At 40.3% G+C, this 18,674-nt stretch overlaps 1 protein-coding gene across 2 annotated transcripts in view; it reads right to left on the bottom strand.

The window, feature by feature from the left end:
- NELL1 (neural EGFL like 1) overlaps positions 1 to 18,674 on the bottom strand; it is an 854,093-nt gene that overhangs the window by 680,907 nt on the left and 154,512 nt on the right. For both annotated transcript variants that reach the window (XM_066251133.1, XM_066251134.1), the window contains exons 6-7: positions 5,987 to 6,059; positions 4,313 to 4,395 (exon numbers count right to left, since the gene is read on the bottom strand). In XM_066251133.1, coding sequence (XP_066107230.1) covers positions 4,313 to 4,395; positions 5,987 to 6,059 — 156 coding nt within the window. The remainder of the gene's footprint in view (positions 1 to 4,312; positions 4,396 to 5,986; positions 6,060 to 18,674) is intronic.

The following is an 18,674-nucleotide window of genomic DNA, read 5'->3' as shown; positions in this document are numbered from 1 at the left end:
CTTCTTTTTTCTCCCTGCTACATCCTGGTGCAACAATAAAGGAGAAAAACAACTCTGAATCAAGAAATGAATTACATTTTCTGTCACCGATATTAGCATGCTGAATTTACACAAATTCATTTTCAAAAGCTGTTGCTACACTACCTGCCATTTTCTCCCAGAATGCCTGCAGATCCAAAATAGATACGGTATCAAATCTGCAACTTTATTCTGCTCTACCTTTGTTCATGCATTTCAAGCCTACAGCTCTATTCTATTTTACCTTCTGTTCTTGTGTTTATGTAAGCAACCGTGGACCAAATCATTGATTCTTAACTTGACACATTCAAAGATAGACAGCAGAAACCTTTTCCGCAGTAAGAGGTCAATGAATGGACCTGAGTACATTAGTCATGTGGTAGATTGCTTTTTCTTCTTCCTTAGAAATACTACTTATTTGGCATTTGCTTGATGGAAAGGAAAAAGAACTCCTCTATCGTGTTAAACCTTTAAGCTTAATTGAAAAATCACTATTGAATTCCTTGAAACAATGAAAGTCTCGAAATTAAATATGTTACAAGCTGAAATGCCACTCCAAATGCTACTTGATTTGCATAAATAGATTTGTCAAAGATTTAAAGAGAAGTAATCAAGACATTCCCAGTCTCCAGCATCTCTTCTTCCTGAGCTTGAAGAGCAGGGCAGAGCCTGACGCTCCCACAATGCACCTGGTCCCGAAGGTGGTGCTTCCCACAATGTCCAGAGTACCTGGGAAAATTTCCAGGGTGAGCCAGGGGACTGGTGGTCTCAATAGATTCCTCAGTGGAAATGGCAGGGGACAGCTTCCCTGCACCTTGTCTGTTTTAGAAAACATATGATTTTACCAGAGTGCCAGGATTCTTCAAGAGGGTTCTTGCATACCCTGACTGCTGCCATCTGAAGGTGCAAGCAAGCTGTCCCCAAGACCCACCCTGTATCAAACAAGGGCACGGTCATTCTCCAGCACCCCCCCAGCACCCCCCACACACCTGGAAGGACAAAAGGAACAGCATGTCCTTCTAGGCAGACCCAACCCTTGGGCTTATCTGGTGTCTGTATCTGTTTGCTTTGCTGTGACTCTGGTCACCATCTCCTGTCCAGGGTTTCTCATCTAACTCAAGTGTGAGGGCTTTCTGCTGTTTTCCAAGACCTCCTGGCACCTGGATCCAGACCAGGCCTCTGACATCAACTCACTGCCTCTGCCAGGCTGTGTGATGACAAGCCATTGGGAAAGGTGAGTATTTCCTTAAAGACCACCTTTCCCTCAGAGTTGTCTATTTCTTCCCTAGTTGTAACGATATAATTAACAACAGCTATTGAATGTCCCTTGTGTGCCATGCACTGAACCAGACTTCCAAATCTCACTTGCCTATCTCATGGGATCTTTTCAAAACCAAGAATAATTTTTACAATTCCTACAAGAGGAAATGGCAGCTGCGACAGCCCAGTGAGCCCTTGAGCTCCCACCTGGATGGCTGCACAGGATGCAGGGAAGAGGAGCTAGAGAACCGGGTCTGCTCTGTACAGGTGTTTTATAGGAAACCCAGCTCCAAGGGGCTGTAATCTCAGTTTAAGGTGGAACAGAAAGGAAACCAGGCTTGCACGAGGCACAGAAGAGAGACCTTGTGGTTCAGACTTTGGCACACGGACTAGAGGGGCTGCAGTCCCTGAGAACCGCCCTGCCTACCCTGTGCTTGCAGTTTGATTCTGAGCAGTCTCTCTGACCTGAAAACCCTTAAGGAGATGATATGACAGAAGGTGGCCCCAAGTGATCATGGCAGGACTCATATCTGGACACAGAAAAATTCATGTATTTCAAAGGCAAACAAGGGGCAGCAACGAAAAACAAAAAAAAGAGTTTTCACCCTAACCTTCCCCCTTTAAAAGCTGCTAGAAGCTCTAGTCTCACTCTCCACCCCTGCAGGTACCATCTGAGCAGGCACTGCTCTGTTCCTCTTTCTCTGTTGCTCATTCCTCCTCTCACTAATGCTCCATCCTCTGTTGCAGCATCCCCCCACCTCTCTCCATCAGTCTTGCTCACCTTATACCCCTTTCCTCTCTTTCTAATCATCTCTTCCCCAACTAGACACTTTCACGGGCATGAGTCAACATTCAAATGTGGGTGTGGTCACAGCTCTGCCATCCACTGTCCTGGGGAAAGTTATATATAAAAACAAACAAACAAACAAAACGTTTCTTAACCTTCTTATAACTCAGTAGCTTCATCTGAAAAGGAGGCTAAATACATCAGGCCTCGCTCACAGGATGGTTGCGAGGGTTAAAGTGACAGAAAATAACACAAGTTGAAGCACTGTAAATAACACATAGTAAATGCTCAATAAATGCTACTGAGTATGAGTCTCTTTCCAGCTTCCTCCAGACGAGGGGTTGACAAGCTAAGGCCCATGCAACCAAACCTGGCACACAACTTATTTTTATATAGCCTGTGTGTTAAGAATAATTTTTACATTTTTCAATGGTTATATTTTCAATGATTACATTTAAATAAAATAAATATATATTATATATAATATTCTCAATTTTGCCTCTTGGCCTGAAAAGCCTAACATTCACTAGCTGGCCCTTTATAGACAATGTTTGCCAACCCTTTGTCTAGATTAGCATAGACTCCAAATTATGCAGTAAAAATGGCAGTGCTCAAGTCTTCTAATAATTCTATTCAGGGTTTGGAAGAAACAGACTCATAAATCTCCCAAAGTGCGAGAGAAGGATTTGAGAAGGTGGATTAAATTATTTTCTGCTTGCCATTGCCCACAATTAAACACCTTCTGTCCCACACATGCTCATTTCACATAATAATGTTTTGAGGACAGAGCGCAATGTGCCTCCCGGGTAATGTTTGACTAAAAAGAGAAGAAAGCCAGGCCCTGCAACAGGAAGGACTGGGAATGTAAAAAGCAGCCTCAGAGCCAGGGAGGGACAATCACAATTGCCAGAGATGGGCGACACATTTCTTGGTCCAAAACTTTGATAGCAAGCTAAACTATAATTAACAGTATGGAGGTCAAGCTGCTCCACACAATATGAAATAAAAGCCTCTACGTGCCACAGGCTGGGAAGGCAAATAATGGCCTTCACTCCACATTTCCACCGTACAGGACTCTGCAGTGAATGCAGACGCCTTGGGCTCTCGAGTCTCAGGCCGTGTCTCTCTCAGAATAGTGCTCTGTCTCTCCTTTCTAGACAAAAGGAGATGTGGCCAAAACCCTAGTTTGAAACAGACATGTCCTCAGCAGCACAATCTATAGGTCCTAAATCCAGCCCTACCTCCGAAATACCTACCCACCAGTTCTCTTTCAGGGGTCAAGGCCTACAGCAGGTTGCTGTCCTAGCCACCGGTGAAATGAGATAAATGTAGCATTTTCACTGTTATTAAAATTCTTCCTTCCACAGAGTGTAACATTTCTTATGCCCAACCTAATTCTTTCTTCACCCTGGGCCAGAACTTGTGTCCATAGTTGATCGGTATCATAATAACAGCATCGGCCACGTTTTACATGGATTCAGTGCCTTTCACCACAAAGCTCGGGGCTTCTCATTAGGAATTTAAATGTGATGAATGTATATTACACAGTGGGGACTGTTTACATGTTTGGCTCTGCCACTCAACAGAAATATCTCTGGGGTAGAAAATGTGTCTTGCTCATTGGTGCTTCCTCTGCACCTGACACAGCTCTTAACAACTAGCAGGTCCTCCGAAGACTCTTGTTAAGTGGATGATGGAGAGGAGAAAAAAGATGCAGAATTATAAAGCCAAAGATGCTGAAAGGCAAACTTTGCCTCTTTCACTATTTAATTCAGGACCAGTCCTGAAATGAATCATATATTAGAAATGTGATAAAATGCCTTGCTGTGACAGTAATCTCTTCCTAATAATAGCTATTTTGCCCCTTCTGATTACTGGCAATTATTTTTTCTTCCGAAATGCACTCGCTTATGAGCAGCGGTGGCTCTGACCATCTATCATCTCAGTGTTACTAGTTTAATAGCCAATGGGCAAATTCTTTTCCACTCCCAGGGAATCAACCATGACACATATTGCCTCTTCCAAACATTTTTCAAGTAAACATTTTGATACAGCCTAATAGTAACAAAGACAGAAATAGTTATGTTTAAGGTAGGTAGTACACTATTTCAAGTAAGGATACATCGTTTTCATAGCAACATATTGCAGATGCCAAGGCTAAAATGTTTCCGTGATTGCCTATCACTCTAAATTGCAGGTAGCATGGAGAAAGAAATGAAACATCCCAAATGAAATTTAGATACCTACTTTTGCAGTCATCTTGGCCAAAAGCTCTTGTAAATCCATTATTCCTTGCACCAGGCTTAAGAAATCACTACAAGTTGGGCAAGCTCAATAAAGAAAAGATAAAGCAAATGTTGACACAGACTTATATTAAAAAAACCAAAACTTTAAAACAGTACTTGTTTGGCTACATATAAGGGTTTTTGCTTTTCTGTTTAAGTATTACTTTGAAATTGGCATAAAAATCACAAAGGAGTTCAGGTGTAGATCCTTCCCTTTCATGACTAGACAAAAAGAAAAAACAGGGCAGAAAAGGGCTGTTCGGTGAAAAGAAAGACAGTATAACATTTTTAAGTTTAAAATTAAGCCCTTATTTTTATTCACAAATAACTGGAACATATAAATTATCAGAGAAGAAGAAAAAGAAAACTGAAATCCAGGTCAAGAAGTTTAAAGAATAGTTTTTAAATGAAGTACCACATAGGAAATATAGTAAAAAAATACTGTAATAACCATGTACAGTATCAGGTGGGTACTGGAAATATCAGGGAGAAGATTTTATAAAGTATACGATTGTCTAACTACTGTGCTGTACACCTCAAACTAGTACCAATTTTTTTTTTAATTTTAAGTCTTTATTCATCTTAGAGAGAGAAAGGGGGGAGGAGCGGGAAGCATCAATTCCTGTATGTGCCTTGACCAGGCAAGCCCAGGGTTTCAAACCAGTGACCTTAGTGTTCCAGGTCGACGTTTAATCCACTGTGCCACCCCAGTTCAGGCTTAATTTTTACTTATTGATTTTAGCGAAAGAGAGAGAGAGAGAGAGACATCGGCTTATTTCTTGTATGTGCCCTGACTGGGGTTCAAACTGGAAATCTCTACTCTTTGGGACAATGCTTGAACCAGCTGAGCTATCCAGCCAGGGCTAATACAAAATAGTAAATGGAAACTATAATCGAAAAAAAAATTAATAAAAAATGCAAAAAGTAGCAGTAAGATTGGAAACTAACTCTCAAAAATTAGATTAAAGAAATAACAATTCAGCCTGACCAGTGGTGGCCCAGGGTATAGAGCGTCAACCAGGGATGCTGAGATTGCAGGTTCAAAACCCCAAGGTTGCCAGCTTGAGTGCAGGCTCAGCCAGCTTGAGCGCGGGGTCGCCAGCTTGAGAGTGGGATCATTGACATGATCCGATGGTCACTAGCTTGAGCCCAAAGGTTGCTGGTTTAAGCAAGGGGTCACTGGTTCAGCTAGAGTCCCCAGGATCAAGGCTCGTATGAGAAGCAATCAATGAACAACTAAAGTGCTGCAATTACAACTTGATGCTTCTCATCTCTCTCACTTCCTGTCTCTTCCTCTCTCTCTAAAAGAAAAAAATAATAATTCAAAGAAGAAATAGGTTTTTTAAGTATTTATAATTATATTAAACATATCTTTCCATACCAATCTACAGAACCCAGATTGCTAATGTAACTTTTCTTACCTTCAAATTTCAATTCTATAAATAATACATAAGCTTTTTGAAATTCAAAGACACAGAAGTATATAGTATAGATAAATTCTATTTCACTAACCTTATCACCTCATCAATCAACATTGTAAATAATGTGTGGGTGTCCTTCCTGACCTGTTTCTTTTAATATTATCAACAAGTTACATAAGATTAAAAATTCACAACTGCTTTAAGTTGCTACTTACTGCGATTCAGGTTCGGACACTGTGTTAAGTATGCATTGGGCATAAAGATGATTTTCCCATCTTGGATGATCCCCTTGGAAACAGAAGACAAAGGCAGGTATCAGGATTACATGTACCAGTTCTCATGTTCTCTGCAGGGCTCATTATTTTCAAACAAGGGTGAGATCCTCATTCAAAAAGTGAGTTGGCTTTAGTCTACACTGAACTACCCCAAGCCATCCTCTTTTAGAAATGTTGAAATGTACATTCAGCTTGAGAAAGTGACAATGAGTAACCACTGGTTGAGGCAAAAGACATCATAACACTAAGGATCCATCAGTAAATATGCTTTAACTATGGACTAAAAAGTCACCGATATAATAAAAATTCTCCTCAATGCCCTTGTTATCCTGGATCATTAAATATTCCTGAGTTACAGAATGTTTTAAAGTGGGAGCAAAAAGATAATACAACAATATTAAACTAAAATGTTTCTACTGATTCATTCAGTCGAGGAAATAAAATTAGATATGGGATGGGGAAAATTTCTTAACCACCTTTGTTCTCAGCTAGTTAAGTAACATGAGTTTGGGCTGCTAAATCGTAAGAACTGCTCAACATCTCACTGAGTGGAAGGTGGTCCCTTAATTCTCTGGGAGGACAGCCCTAATTTAAGAAAGTCACTGGGGAGACCTTCTCACAGTAAAAATAATGACTTGGCTTTGGAATTTTCAAGTTGAATTTCAAGATTCTGTTTCCAGATTTGTTCTCTTTTTAATGATTTGATGGAAGGGATATTAGATATTACAGAACAGATGGAAAATGTGGCAGCTGGTTCAGAATATTGAGAGACTATTGAGCTTAATCTATAAATAAAATATAGGCTTAAGATAGTGTGCAAGTCTTCAGAGGAAGTAACATTTAACATTTATGTGTTTATCTTCTAAACAACAGATGATAATCAGTAAATGCTGTTTTTGCTTATTATTTCCAGATAACATATTAATTGGAAATATTAATAGAAGTAACAAGACCACAGGACCTCTTCCTCAGAGGTAGATACATTTATTAACCTCTTTCTCGTCAAGAATGATGCAGTGTTAATGAAAAGAAGAGCCAGCCTCGCCATGGGGAAGAAGTTCCTGCCACTGCTGCTCAGTGTGAATTCATAATCTCTCACAGGAGAATTCCAGGGAGCAATTAATATAGTGTAATCTAAGCGCATCAGCTTCCTCCTGGTGTGAAGTTGCTCAGTTTTTCTTAATGAATTAACTCCTTTAAGAGGACATGGTATCTTTCAAGCACATTTGAGATTTGTATCTTTGTCTGTTTGTTTGTAGTGAGAGACAGACCGACAGGAACAGAGAGGGATGAGAAATATCAACTCATAGTTATGGTACCTTAGTTGCTCATTGATTGCTTTCTCATATGTGCTTTGACTGTGGGGCTCCAGCTGAACTAGTGACCCCTTGCTCAAGTCTGTAACCTTGGGCTCAAGCCAGCGACCTTGGGTTTTAAGCCAGCAATCTATGGGCTCAAGGCAGTGACCACAGGGTCATGTCTATGATCTCATGCTCAAGCCGGCAACCTCACATTCAAGCCAGTGAGCCCGCGCTCAAACCAGCGACCTCGGAGTTTCAAACCTGGGCCCTCGGCATCCCAGGCCAATGCTCTCCCCACTGCACCACTTCTGGTCAGGCACACTTGAGAATTTTGAAGAAAGCATGGGATTGGGAAGTCAGGGGACCTGGGTTCTAGATCCATTTCTGGCTTACGGGGTGAACTCAGACAATAAGAACCACCTTCTCTGTGCTTCAGTTGTTTCATAGGGAAGAAGTACTACGTGCAAAGGCTAAAGATCTTTCTATCACCCAAGGGCTGGGTCCATGAAACAGGAGTCCAGGCTGAAATTGTCAGTTTAGATATCTGCATTTTCTTCCTTCCCAGGTAAAAGAAAAAAAATGAATCAAAGACAGAGAAAGCTGCAGATTTCCATCAAAGAACAGACCATTGGAGAGAACTAGATATCACAGTAGAAAACATCTGTATTATCAAGTTAAATATGGATGAATTTAGAGCAATCAACTTTGTGGGTTTTTCTAGGATTTATGGGTTTCTGTGCTAAACTCAGAGAGTCCCAGGCAAACCAGGATGTGTAGTCACCCGAGGTGATGAGGAAGTAGTGAAAGTACACAGACCAGGAAAGGTACCTCTACTGCCTGTTTGTAGGAAGACCTTAAATCATTCTTATTTTTATGAGCCATGGAAAGAGCATTCAGAAACCTGGACCACATCTGTCATAGCATTAATTACCTTTCCAGAAACAAATGGAAAATCCATTTGAAAAGGATATCCCATTCACTTGTCATGTAGCAACATAATATGGTACACGGCACTTTTGATGAGTGACTACTAATTTTTTTGCATTATAAATTACAAATTGCCTCTCTCACATCTTTCCTCTACCTGCCTCCCTCCTCACTTCTCTCTTTTCCCACTATTCATCTCTGGCACGTACTTGTATTACATAGATCATTAGGTAAAGGTCAATGACGTTGACTTGAACAAAAACAGAAATAAGGGCTGACAGCTTCTCAGTGCCCATTAACGCAGAAACTCAAAGCATTGGGGGTATTTCCCTAACGACAAGCCATGAAGGTCAGCCCACAAAATGGCATGAAAATGCATTCTTGCCAAATGAATCAAGATGGAGTGTTCATTTATGTGAATGGATGAAATTCCACGCTGAATTAAAAGAAGGGTGGCAATATACTTACTGTAAAAATACCAGTGTAACCCAGAGAAGTGTGTGTGTGTGTGTGTGTGTGTGTGTGTGTGTGTGTGTAAATACATGCACGTGTATATATCCCAATACCTTCCCCCGGAGAAGAATGAGAAGGTGTTGCAGTGAGTTGCCATGCGGTCTATGTAGTGCATGGACAGCTGTCAATAAAGAAGCATTTGTTGAGCATGTAGTTTTCTTTATAAAAACTTTAAAAAACATTTTATACTGTATAAAATGACAAAATACCATATTCCCCCATGTATAAGATGCACCTTTTTGAAAAAAAATTAGGGTCTAAAAACCGGGTGCATTTTATACAGTGGTTGTGGCATTTCAAATGCCATTGATGGAACTGAGGACGAGGCAATATATGAGGACACTGATTTGTCATCAGACACAGATGTGGACAAGCTAATGGATGGGAGTTTATTTTTTTGGGTTTTGTTTTGTTTTGTTTTGTTTTGTTTTGTTTTTCTGAAGCTGGAAACGGGGAAAGACAGTCAGACAGACTCCCGCATGTGCCCGACCGGGATCCACCCGGCACGCCCACCAGGGGGCGATGCTCTGCCCCTCCAGGGCGTCGCTCTGTCACGACCAGAGCCACTCTAGCGCCTGGGGCAGAGGCCAAGGAGCCATCCCCAGCACCCGGGGCCATCTTTGCTCCAATGGAGCCTCGGCTGCGGGAGGGGAAGAGAGAGACAGAGAGGAAGGAGAGGGGGAGGGGTGGAGAAGCAGATGGGCGCTTCTCCTGTGTGCCCTGGCCGGGAATCGAACCCAGGACTTCTGCAGGCCAGGCCGACACTCTACCACTGAGACAACCGGCCAGGGCTGGACGGGAGTTTTGACAGTGATGAGGAGCTGTATGAATGTTATGATGAATAAAACTTGAGTTTACGTCGGCCTGGCGTGCGGGGGACCCGGGTTCGATTCCCGGCCAGGGCACATAGGAGAAGCGCCCATTTGCTTCTCCACTCCCACCCCCTCCTTCCTCTCTGTCTTTCTCTTCCCCTCCCACAGCCAAGGCTCCATTGGAGCAAAGATGGCCTGGGCGTTGGGGATGGCTCCTTGGCCTCTGCCCCAGGCGCTAGAGTGGCTCTGGTTGTGGCAGAGCGACGCCCCGGAGGGGCAGAGCATCGCCCCCTGGTGGGCAGAGCGTTGCCCCCTGGTGGGCAGAGCATCGCCCCTGGTGGGCGTGCCGGGTGGTTCTTGGTCGGGCGCATGCAGGAGTCTGTCTGACTGTCTCTTCCCGTTTCCAGCTTCAGGAAAAAAAAAATACAAAAAAAAAAACAACAAAAAAAAACTTGAGTTCAATAACTTTATTTAATTTTTTTTTTCAAATTTCGGGTCCCAAAATTAAGGTGTGCCTTACACATGGGAAATACGGTAGGCTCGGTTAGCCTTATTTCTCCCAGAAAAATCATCTATGAGGATTTCTATACATAAGGATTTGCCTTCAAGCACTGCAATTTCTCCCAAACAATACGAAATAAGGGATCAAAAGGTAGGATTTTTATTATTTCTCCTTACTTAACTGTAAATGTATCTACACTTAATAGAAAAACGCAGCTCTAGCTGGGCTTCTATTAGGTGAACTCGTTTATTCTGACCTATGTTTTATTTCATATCATTCATCATGGCAGTGTTGCTCACACTTTGAGTTTCTGAGGAATCACCTTGAATATTTGTTTAACATTCTGATTCCTGGGTCTACCCCCAGATTCTATTTCAGCAGAGTTAGAGAGATCCAGGAATCTTTATTTTTAAAAACTGTCCCAAGTGACTCAAATGTAAGTTTACTTTGGAAAACCCTGCGCTTACATCAATCATTTGTTTCTTGGGAGTGAGAGGGTTTACCTACTACAAGTTCACAGTGGTGAAAATAGCATCCAAATCTGATATATGAACAGAGTAAAATCTTCCTGACTTGAAACTCAATGGCAACTGATGGAATTACCAAATTGTCGACACCATGAAGTCAAAAATCATATATTTCGTCTCAGTATCCCCTGCAGGGTTTATTGTCGTGTATTTCCCATAGGAGGCACAATAAATACCTTCAAAGCATCAAACTCCTGAAAACTGTGAATTATACAATATTGAACAATATAATTTTCAGAGCTGTTAGTCTGTGAAGATCATGTATGATATTAGTTGTTAAACTAGGGATACATATTAAAATTTCAGAGAAGGTTGAGAGAGGACAGTCATGCATATTTTGAAAAAGCTTCTGAAGTGATCTTGATTTCGTCCAGTAAGGACTTGGGATGTCAGGCCTGATCTAGGACCAGATCATCTGTCATTTGACCTATGAGACCTAGGACTTTAATACTTTAAGTAGCTTTCCCAAAGGATACCTAATCCTAAACCATGAACTACGTAGGTCTATTAACGCCAACACCAGAGCTGGGCCACTGCCACACGGGCAGGTAATAATACATCATCTGAGAATGTTTTAGAGTTACAGGAGCTAAAACGGTATTACTACAATGAGGTCCTGCTATCAAAATAAGGTCCTATCTTAATTGCCTTAATTGATAGATACTACTTTACAACCATAATGAATTATTTGCATCAGATGCTAACAGTTTGCTAAAACATTTTTTCAGGGCTGGAAAACAGAGGTCCAAAAGTAGCCTATTCCCCCTACAATCTTATTTATACTATTAATTTGCTAAACAATCCATTGTCTCATTGTTAGTACAATGCTAAACCTCAGTTAATCCGAGAAGCTAAATAAATCCCCTAAAGTGCAGAGCCCAAATTAATAAACTTTTACTGTTAGTACTAATGGGAGGGAGAAAAATGGATTTTCCCCCTTTGTTACATCCACCTGTTGCCACCCTCTACCTCCTGCACTCAGCTCACTAGGTACTGAAAAATATATTTGTACCAGATAGGTTCTATATCATGGTTTTTTTAGTTTAGAGAACTAATGCTCAATTATTTCCATTGTTCCGAGAATATTTCTCATTTCACTGTAAGAAATACAGAAAGATACAATGAAAATAAAAAAGATTAGAAAAATTGTGCCATTTTTACCCCCCTCTGTATGAAATAACTAAGATTATGCAAGTCCTTCTAAGACTTGGAGCTTTCTGATACAAATAAAAGCAGCTTTGCTGCCAAACAAATGCTAATTCTTTTTTAAGGCTCCTATTTCCTTGTAGGTCTCTGTTTACATTGAAGAAAACGGTTGTATTTTTTTGTAGGCTGAAACACTGAAACAAATTGCTTTGAAAGGGGAAAGAAAAGGAGGTGGGGAGAGTTCCTGCAGGGCATGTAAATATATGGATGAAGATATGTTCTGTTTATAAACTGGCAAGAGCCCAAGCCTTGGCAACAGGCTGACAAAAAGTAAGACTCAGGGAAACTCACAAGGAGGATTTTCAAAATGCAACCAATTATGTATTTCTGCCCCGAAGACAGTTAATAAAATATTCCAGCTTGCACAAAAGCCAAGAAAGACATTTGTCGGCTTTCATTACGATCAATAAAAACTCAGCTTTTTAGCATATCATTAGCCATCCTGCTGTTTCCAAAGTCTTAACGCATGAAAATATTAATCTACAAATATAAGATTCCCCAGCTCTGCGACTTGGACTTTCTGCATGAGAAGGAAAACAAGAATGAGAGACAGAAGAATCCAGTGTAGCTACTTCTCCTATGTGCCTATGAACATATGTTTACCATCTGTGGAATTATGAGAACCAGCTGAGGTAAAAAAAAAAACAACAGCTGTGGCATTAAAAAAAATTATAATCCATTTTACTTTCCAGTGACAGCTCAGCTGTTAAGGAGACAATGACGTCCAGGTACGGGAAAAGGCTTCAGACCCAAATGCACCCAACAGAGAAAAATAAAGGGAGGAAGGCTTTGCGATGTGAATTCTCCCTGAGAAATTCAACTATTTAGAAAGTACCAGAAGACACAAGCCAGTGAAGTATCCTTAACTCACAGCCACTCACCTAGGCCTGTTCTTTATTTCTTTAGCCCCCCCCCCCCCCCCATATAGTAGCAGCAGCAGCAGCTCAGAATGCATCGGAGAAATTGAGTGGTAGTCAACCATCTTGCTATAATGAAAATCTATGACAATCAGCAGGTTCAGATAAGCCTTTCACCTCTGGCCAGCAAAAGGAGGCTGTTCTGAACTGACAAAATCCCCAGCCTGTGTCCCATGCCTCTGAGAGGAATGACCTAGTGCTCAAGGCTCCCGTGCCTGCCACCGTCCTCTGTGCTTTAATCAGGGGTGCTTTCACTGCAGACCGCAAATCCACGGGGGCCCAGAAATTAGAGGTGAAAAGGAAGCAGTGTTTGCTTCTACATTGCCTACGAAGCAAAGTATTAATATTTAAAGTAGAGAAGAATGCTATTTTTACCTAAAAACACATAACAAGCGTTTTTAGTTCTGGAGTGATAAAGTCAGTGTGGCTCGCAGGCCCAGGAGGCAGCCCCCACAAGGTAGATATTAAAAGCCTGAGGTGTGTGACTCACCAGCGAAGGGCTGCCCCTTCTACAGGGGCGTCCACTCCGGTCGACTGAGAGAGGTCCTGTAATGGGACCCGGGCACGCTTCCCTGGCCTAGCCGGCTCACCTCACCAAACTGTGGCCAGAAGCCCTGCGGACATACAGGATTCTAAGGGGATGATAAATTTTAAAGTTTCCTTCTACAATAAATAGCCCTTAGATTGTCCTACTCCACCTGGGGAGCAGAGAGATCCACACTGCTCCCTAGGGAGATGGCTGGGTCAAAGTGCTGTCCCTTCTCATGCTTCTCATGGGGCCAACCCATTCCTTTGGGCTGGAGCCCTGGAAAAAAAAACTATAGAGTCTGTCTCCACTGTGGGACACTGATGTAGTTAGGGAAATGTCGCCCCCTTCTAAAAGAGTGACTCGTATAAGGTAAGCAAGACCTTAAAAAATGTGTGTTGAATAAAAGTTTGGATGAATGAGCAAAGATTGAAATAAAAGAGACCTAAACTTCAACCCCATTTCCATTGCTTAGAGTGGCAAGGTGCTTAATCTCTCTGAGTCCCGTTGTTGACTGATTTATACAATAGGGATAAAAATAGCTACATTAGGATTCTCCAAAGGTGGATTATAATGAACTGAGATAATATATGTAGGGCCACTCAAGGTCTAGAACAGAAAGCATTCAGTAATTATTGGTACTCTCTTCCATACCGCTCCAACCCACCTCAATGATAAAATGACTGACCGAGTCTGAACACCCTACGTGTTCTCTGTCTTTATCACGTAGGAGGGCTCTTACATACAAGGTTCCTTACATCTTCAGAGAATCATACATTCACCAAGCTGGAATAAACTATAGTACTAACAGTTCTCCCTCTCTTCATTACAAACTCTCTACTAAAACAAAAGTCTCTAAAAGTCAGAAAACATGCCAATTATTTCTAGTATTAAGCCCATAGGGAGCATGAACTATGTAAGAAAAAGAATATGCATATTGCAAACTTAGTATGTGTTAGGTGCTGTTAACACATTCTTATATAATGTGCGTTACCATTATGAGAGAGATGGCCACATTATAAATAAGACAAATTCTTAGGTTTGCATGCATTCATTTTTAAGAGTATCCTGTCTGCCGACTACATTCCTGGCACTATTCTAAGAACTTGCTGAAGAAAATAGACACAGTTCTGACCAAAGTAAAGCTTAAAATCTCGAGAGTGACCAATAATAAAAAAGCAGATTCATAAACACACACACACACACACACACTCACACACACACTCAGGACCAGTCCTATAACTTGAAGAGTCTTTTGTTCTAAAACTATTGAAATTTAACTTAAAGAAAGAAACAAGGGTTGATTAAATCATAGAGCCTTTCTTAACCAGTGTCACCCCAATTAATTCAATGAAATCAATCAATAAATAATAAACCGAGCTTGGATACTTTGTAAATGCAGCCCCCTCTGGAAATGCACAGGTCAGCTGCCACAAAGCCAGCCCTACCTATCATTAAACTGTAGTTAGAGTGAAGAGGAAATGGAAAGGTTCCAGTCAGAAAGTATGTGGGAGAATGAATGCAAACTGATTCCCCCTTGTGTACCCACATGGCTCAAACATGACTTCATTTTTATTTCTGTGCCTGAGACGGGTTAATTTAAATTGTCTTAGCTTCAAGTTCAAGGATTCCTTCTTCAGGTTCCTCAAATTTGAAAATACATATTCTAGTAAATTTTTCATTTAAGTTGTACTTTTCAGCTGCAGAATATCTGCTTGGCTCCTCTTTATAATTTATCTCTTTATTGGTATTTATTTGTTCATAGATAATTTTCCTGACTTCCCTGAGTTTTTTATTCATGTTTTCTTTCAGCTTTTTGAGCACATTTAAGGTAGTTGTTTTAAAGTCTTTGTCTAGCAAGCCAACGTCTCGGCTGCCTCAGGGCCAATTTCTGTCCATTTATTTTGTTCCTTTGAATGGCAATACGTTCCTTTTTGTTTGTTTGCTTTATTAATTTACTTGAACATGGTAATTTAAATATGGCCGTAACCCTGGAGACCAGATTGTCTCCCTTCCCCAGGGTTTCCTGAGTTTGATTTTGTTTTATTGTTGAATACTATAGTAGTCCATTTGTTTTATGACCTTCCCAACTATTTTTGAAGAGACTGTAATTTTGTTATGAATTCTTGTTATGAAATCTATGTTTCTGAGTTTATATTCAGATGTGTGTAGACAGAGATTTCCCTGAATTCCAGGAGGGGAAAGAAAGAGTGAGAGAGAGGGGGGAAAGGAGAGGGAAGGAGAGGAGGGAGAGAGGGAGAGATGGGATAGGAGAGAGTAGGGGATGGAGGTTAGAGAAGGCGACACAAACACACACACACATACACACAGGGTGGGGCAAAAGTAGGTTTACAGTTGTAAGCATAAGAAACACAGTTTATTATTGTATTATTACTTATTAATTACTGTATTGTTTTCCATATGAAAATACAAACACACACACACACACACACACACACACGTACACACTCACTCACATATACTGGAGCCCTCCTTCAACATTTAGCCGTGCTTGCTCCTAACCATAGCCCAAAGTGAAAGGCCATTCTCAGGGTTTTTTCTGAACATGCATCTTGCTCTGGGTACTCACACGGCTTTCTTCTATACATTGGTGATTTTGTTACCCTGATGCCCAAAGACTCCTTCTTCCCAGCCTTTCCTCCAGGCTTTAGGTGGTCTATTGTGTGTGTCAACTGCACTGTTTTGCCTCAGGTAGTTGCAGGTTATTTATAAGCTTTGTAATATTTTTATGCAACACCTGCCACTTTTATGGCCTGGAGAGTTCTGAGTTAGGTGAAACAGGAAGGAGTGTTTTCCTTCCGTCCTCAGGCAGTCCAGGACAGACCAGACTTACAAAATAATTTATAACTAAGGTCTGCTCTGCTCCCTCTAAAACCAGGGCCCACAGTCCCACACTGGGAACATGAACTGACCTCTTCACCCGTGAGTAGTGTGGAGCAAAGTAAAAATGCCACAAAGCTTTCCTCCTATTTTAATGTTGCCTTCATCTTGATTCAGAATTTGCTTGGTCACGTAAATCTTTGAATGTTTTCCAAAATTTTTAGACAAAGTTGGTTCTGATAGTTTCAGCTGCTTACTTTTTTTTTATGTTTCTGTGAAGGGACAGAAGCCTATTTTACCACTTTGCTGACATCCAACTAACTATGTTTTAACAAGTTCTTCAGGAGATTCTAATGCTGGAGAGCCAATAATCTAAAAAGCCAATAAAGCAGAAGCTAATTAGTGGTCTTATATTTTGTGAGATCTTTCTAGAGACAAATGCAAAACTCAAATCTAGACCAACACATGTCACCTGTCAGTGCACTCAAATTGGAGCCTTCACACCTTCAAATCAGTTGAGAGAATCTTTTCTAAATATACAAACTCCTAAGACCTCCAGTTCAGATTATCAGCAAGCAGTCAAGGAAGGCACAGAAATCGGCACGTTAACTAAGAGACATTGATAAAAGTGTGGTGGTTGGGGGGGGGGGAGGGGAGAGAGGGAGAGGAAAAGGGAGAGGGGGAGGGGCACAAAGAAAACTAGATAGAAGGTGACAGAGGACAATCTGACTTTGGGTGGTGGGTATGCAACATAACTGAACAAGATAAACTGGACATGTTATCTTTGAATATATGTATCCTGATTTATTGATGTCGCCCCATTAAAAAAAATAAAATTTAAAAAAAAAAAGTCTTCCCCTGTAATTCTGATGTCTTTCCAAAGTTGAGGAACAGTTGCTGCCCTTCAGTAAAGACCCTAGGCCCCAAGAAAAGTGTAACTTCACCAGGAACTAACTAACCAGAAAAGAAGCAACAACATTCAAAGTGGGTCAGTTTGGAACCGAGACATCTGAACAAATTTCTGTTGATTCTTCGAAGCATGAAAAATACCCATATGTGTCCATATATCTATTTATATGTATATATACACATACATATGTAAATTACCACCCTGAAAAATTATGACATACTTTTGTATTTTAAATATTCATGATGTACAAAAAGGTTGAAAGCAAAATATAGCAAAGACCTGTAAATGCACCACCCAGCTAAAGAAAATTATCACCATAGTTTTCTCCTGTTACTTGCTTTTTTACTCAATATTATGTTTGCAACTCATCAATTTTTACTCAATTTCAATAATTTCAGTACTTACTATGATTCTACTACAATTTATTTGAACATTCTTCTACTGATGGACAATTAGCTTTTTACCAAAGTTTTTGAAATAACTAAAAGAACTGCTCCTCTGGTGATGACTATCTATATTTCCTTGGGTACATAATCAAGTTCCTTCAATGTGTATAGAAGTTGGATTCCTGTGTTATAAGGTATGCTATCTTCAATTTATACAGAAACTCCCAAACTATTCTTAGTTCCACCAATTCAAGTTTCCACACAATGAGTCAGCTGTCACACCCACACTTAACACTGTCTGGTGTTCTTTTTTGTTCATTTTGATAGATTAATGGGTAAAAATGATATTTCATAATCGTTTTAATTTGTATTTTCAAGATAACTATTGAAGTTGAATTCCTTTTAATACAGTCATTAGCTTTTCATGTTTCTGCTTTAGGGAACTGCCCTTACATATCTTTCCTTATTGAGTTATGAGAATCTTTCTTATTGATTTATAGCATTTAATGGATATTATTTCTTTGCTCATCGGTCTTGTTGCCAAGATCTTCTTTGATGACCAGATTTTTACTTCATATATTAAACTTATCAATATCTTCTTTAAGGGTTTTACAGTTCTTAATCTTGCTTAAGAAATTCTTCTCTACCCTGAAATCATAAAGCTAGTTTCCTATGTTGTCTAAGAAAACTTCCAAAGTTTTGCTTTCACATTTAGGTTATTTAATTCTATTGTAATTTTAATTGATTTCTGTGAATGGTGTCCAAATATTTAAAACTTTCCCTGAAATTATACACAAAAATCAATTACATCAATTATGATAGCATACATGAAATACTTAAATAACTGATTTTCATAACCATTTATCCATGAATAAATCCCTTTCCCATTAATCAGGAATGCCACTTCAATTGTATACCAAGTTTCCACATTTTTGCACATAATTAAAGAGTCTTTTCTGGTCCATCCATTCTGTTCTCTTGGTTCATGTGCCAATCCGTTTCCTGATACACCCTCTCTCTGCTGATTGCTATAACTTTAAAGTAAGTCTTCATCTCTCAAAGAGAAAGGCTCTCCTTTTACTTTTTTGGAAATGTCATTATCGATCTTTAGTCTTCCGTATGAATTATAGAATCAGCTTGCAGATTCCATCACACACACAAAAAAAATCCTGTTGGGAATTTATTATAAGTTCATTGAATGTAGAGATCGATTTGGGAAGAATTGATATCTTTATTATTTTGAAGCCTTCTTCTCCAAGA

Source organism: Saccopteryx bilineata, chromosome 1, assembly GCF_036850765.1.
Source record: "Saccopteryx bilineata isolate mSacBil1 chromosome 1, mSacBil1_pri_phased_curated, whole genome shotgun sequence".
NCBI lineage: Eukaryota > Metazoa > Chordata > Mammalia > Chiroptera > Emballonuridae > Saccopteryx > Saccopteryx bilineata.
Note: the sequence above shows the minus strand (reverse complement) of the source record. Positions and strands in the feature narration are given on the sequence as shown.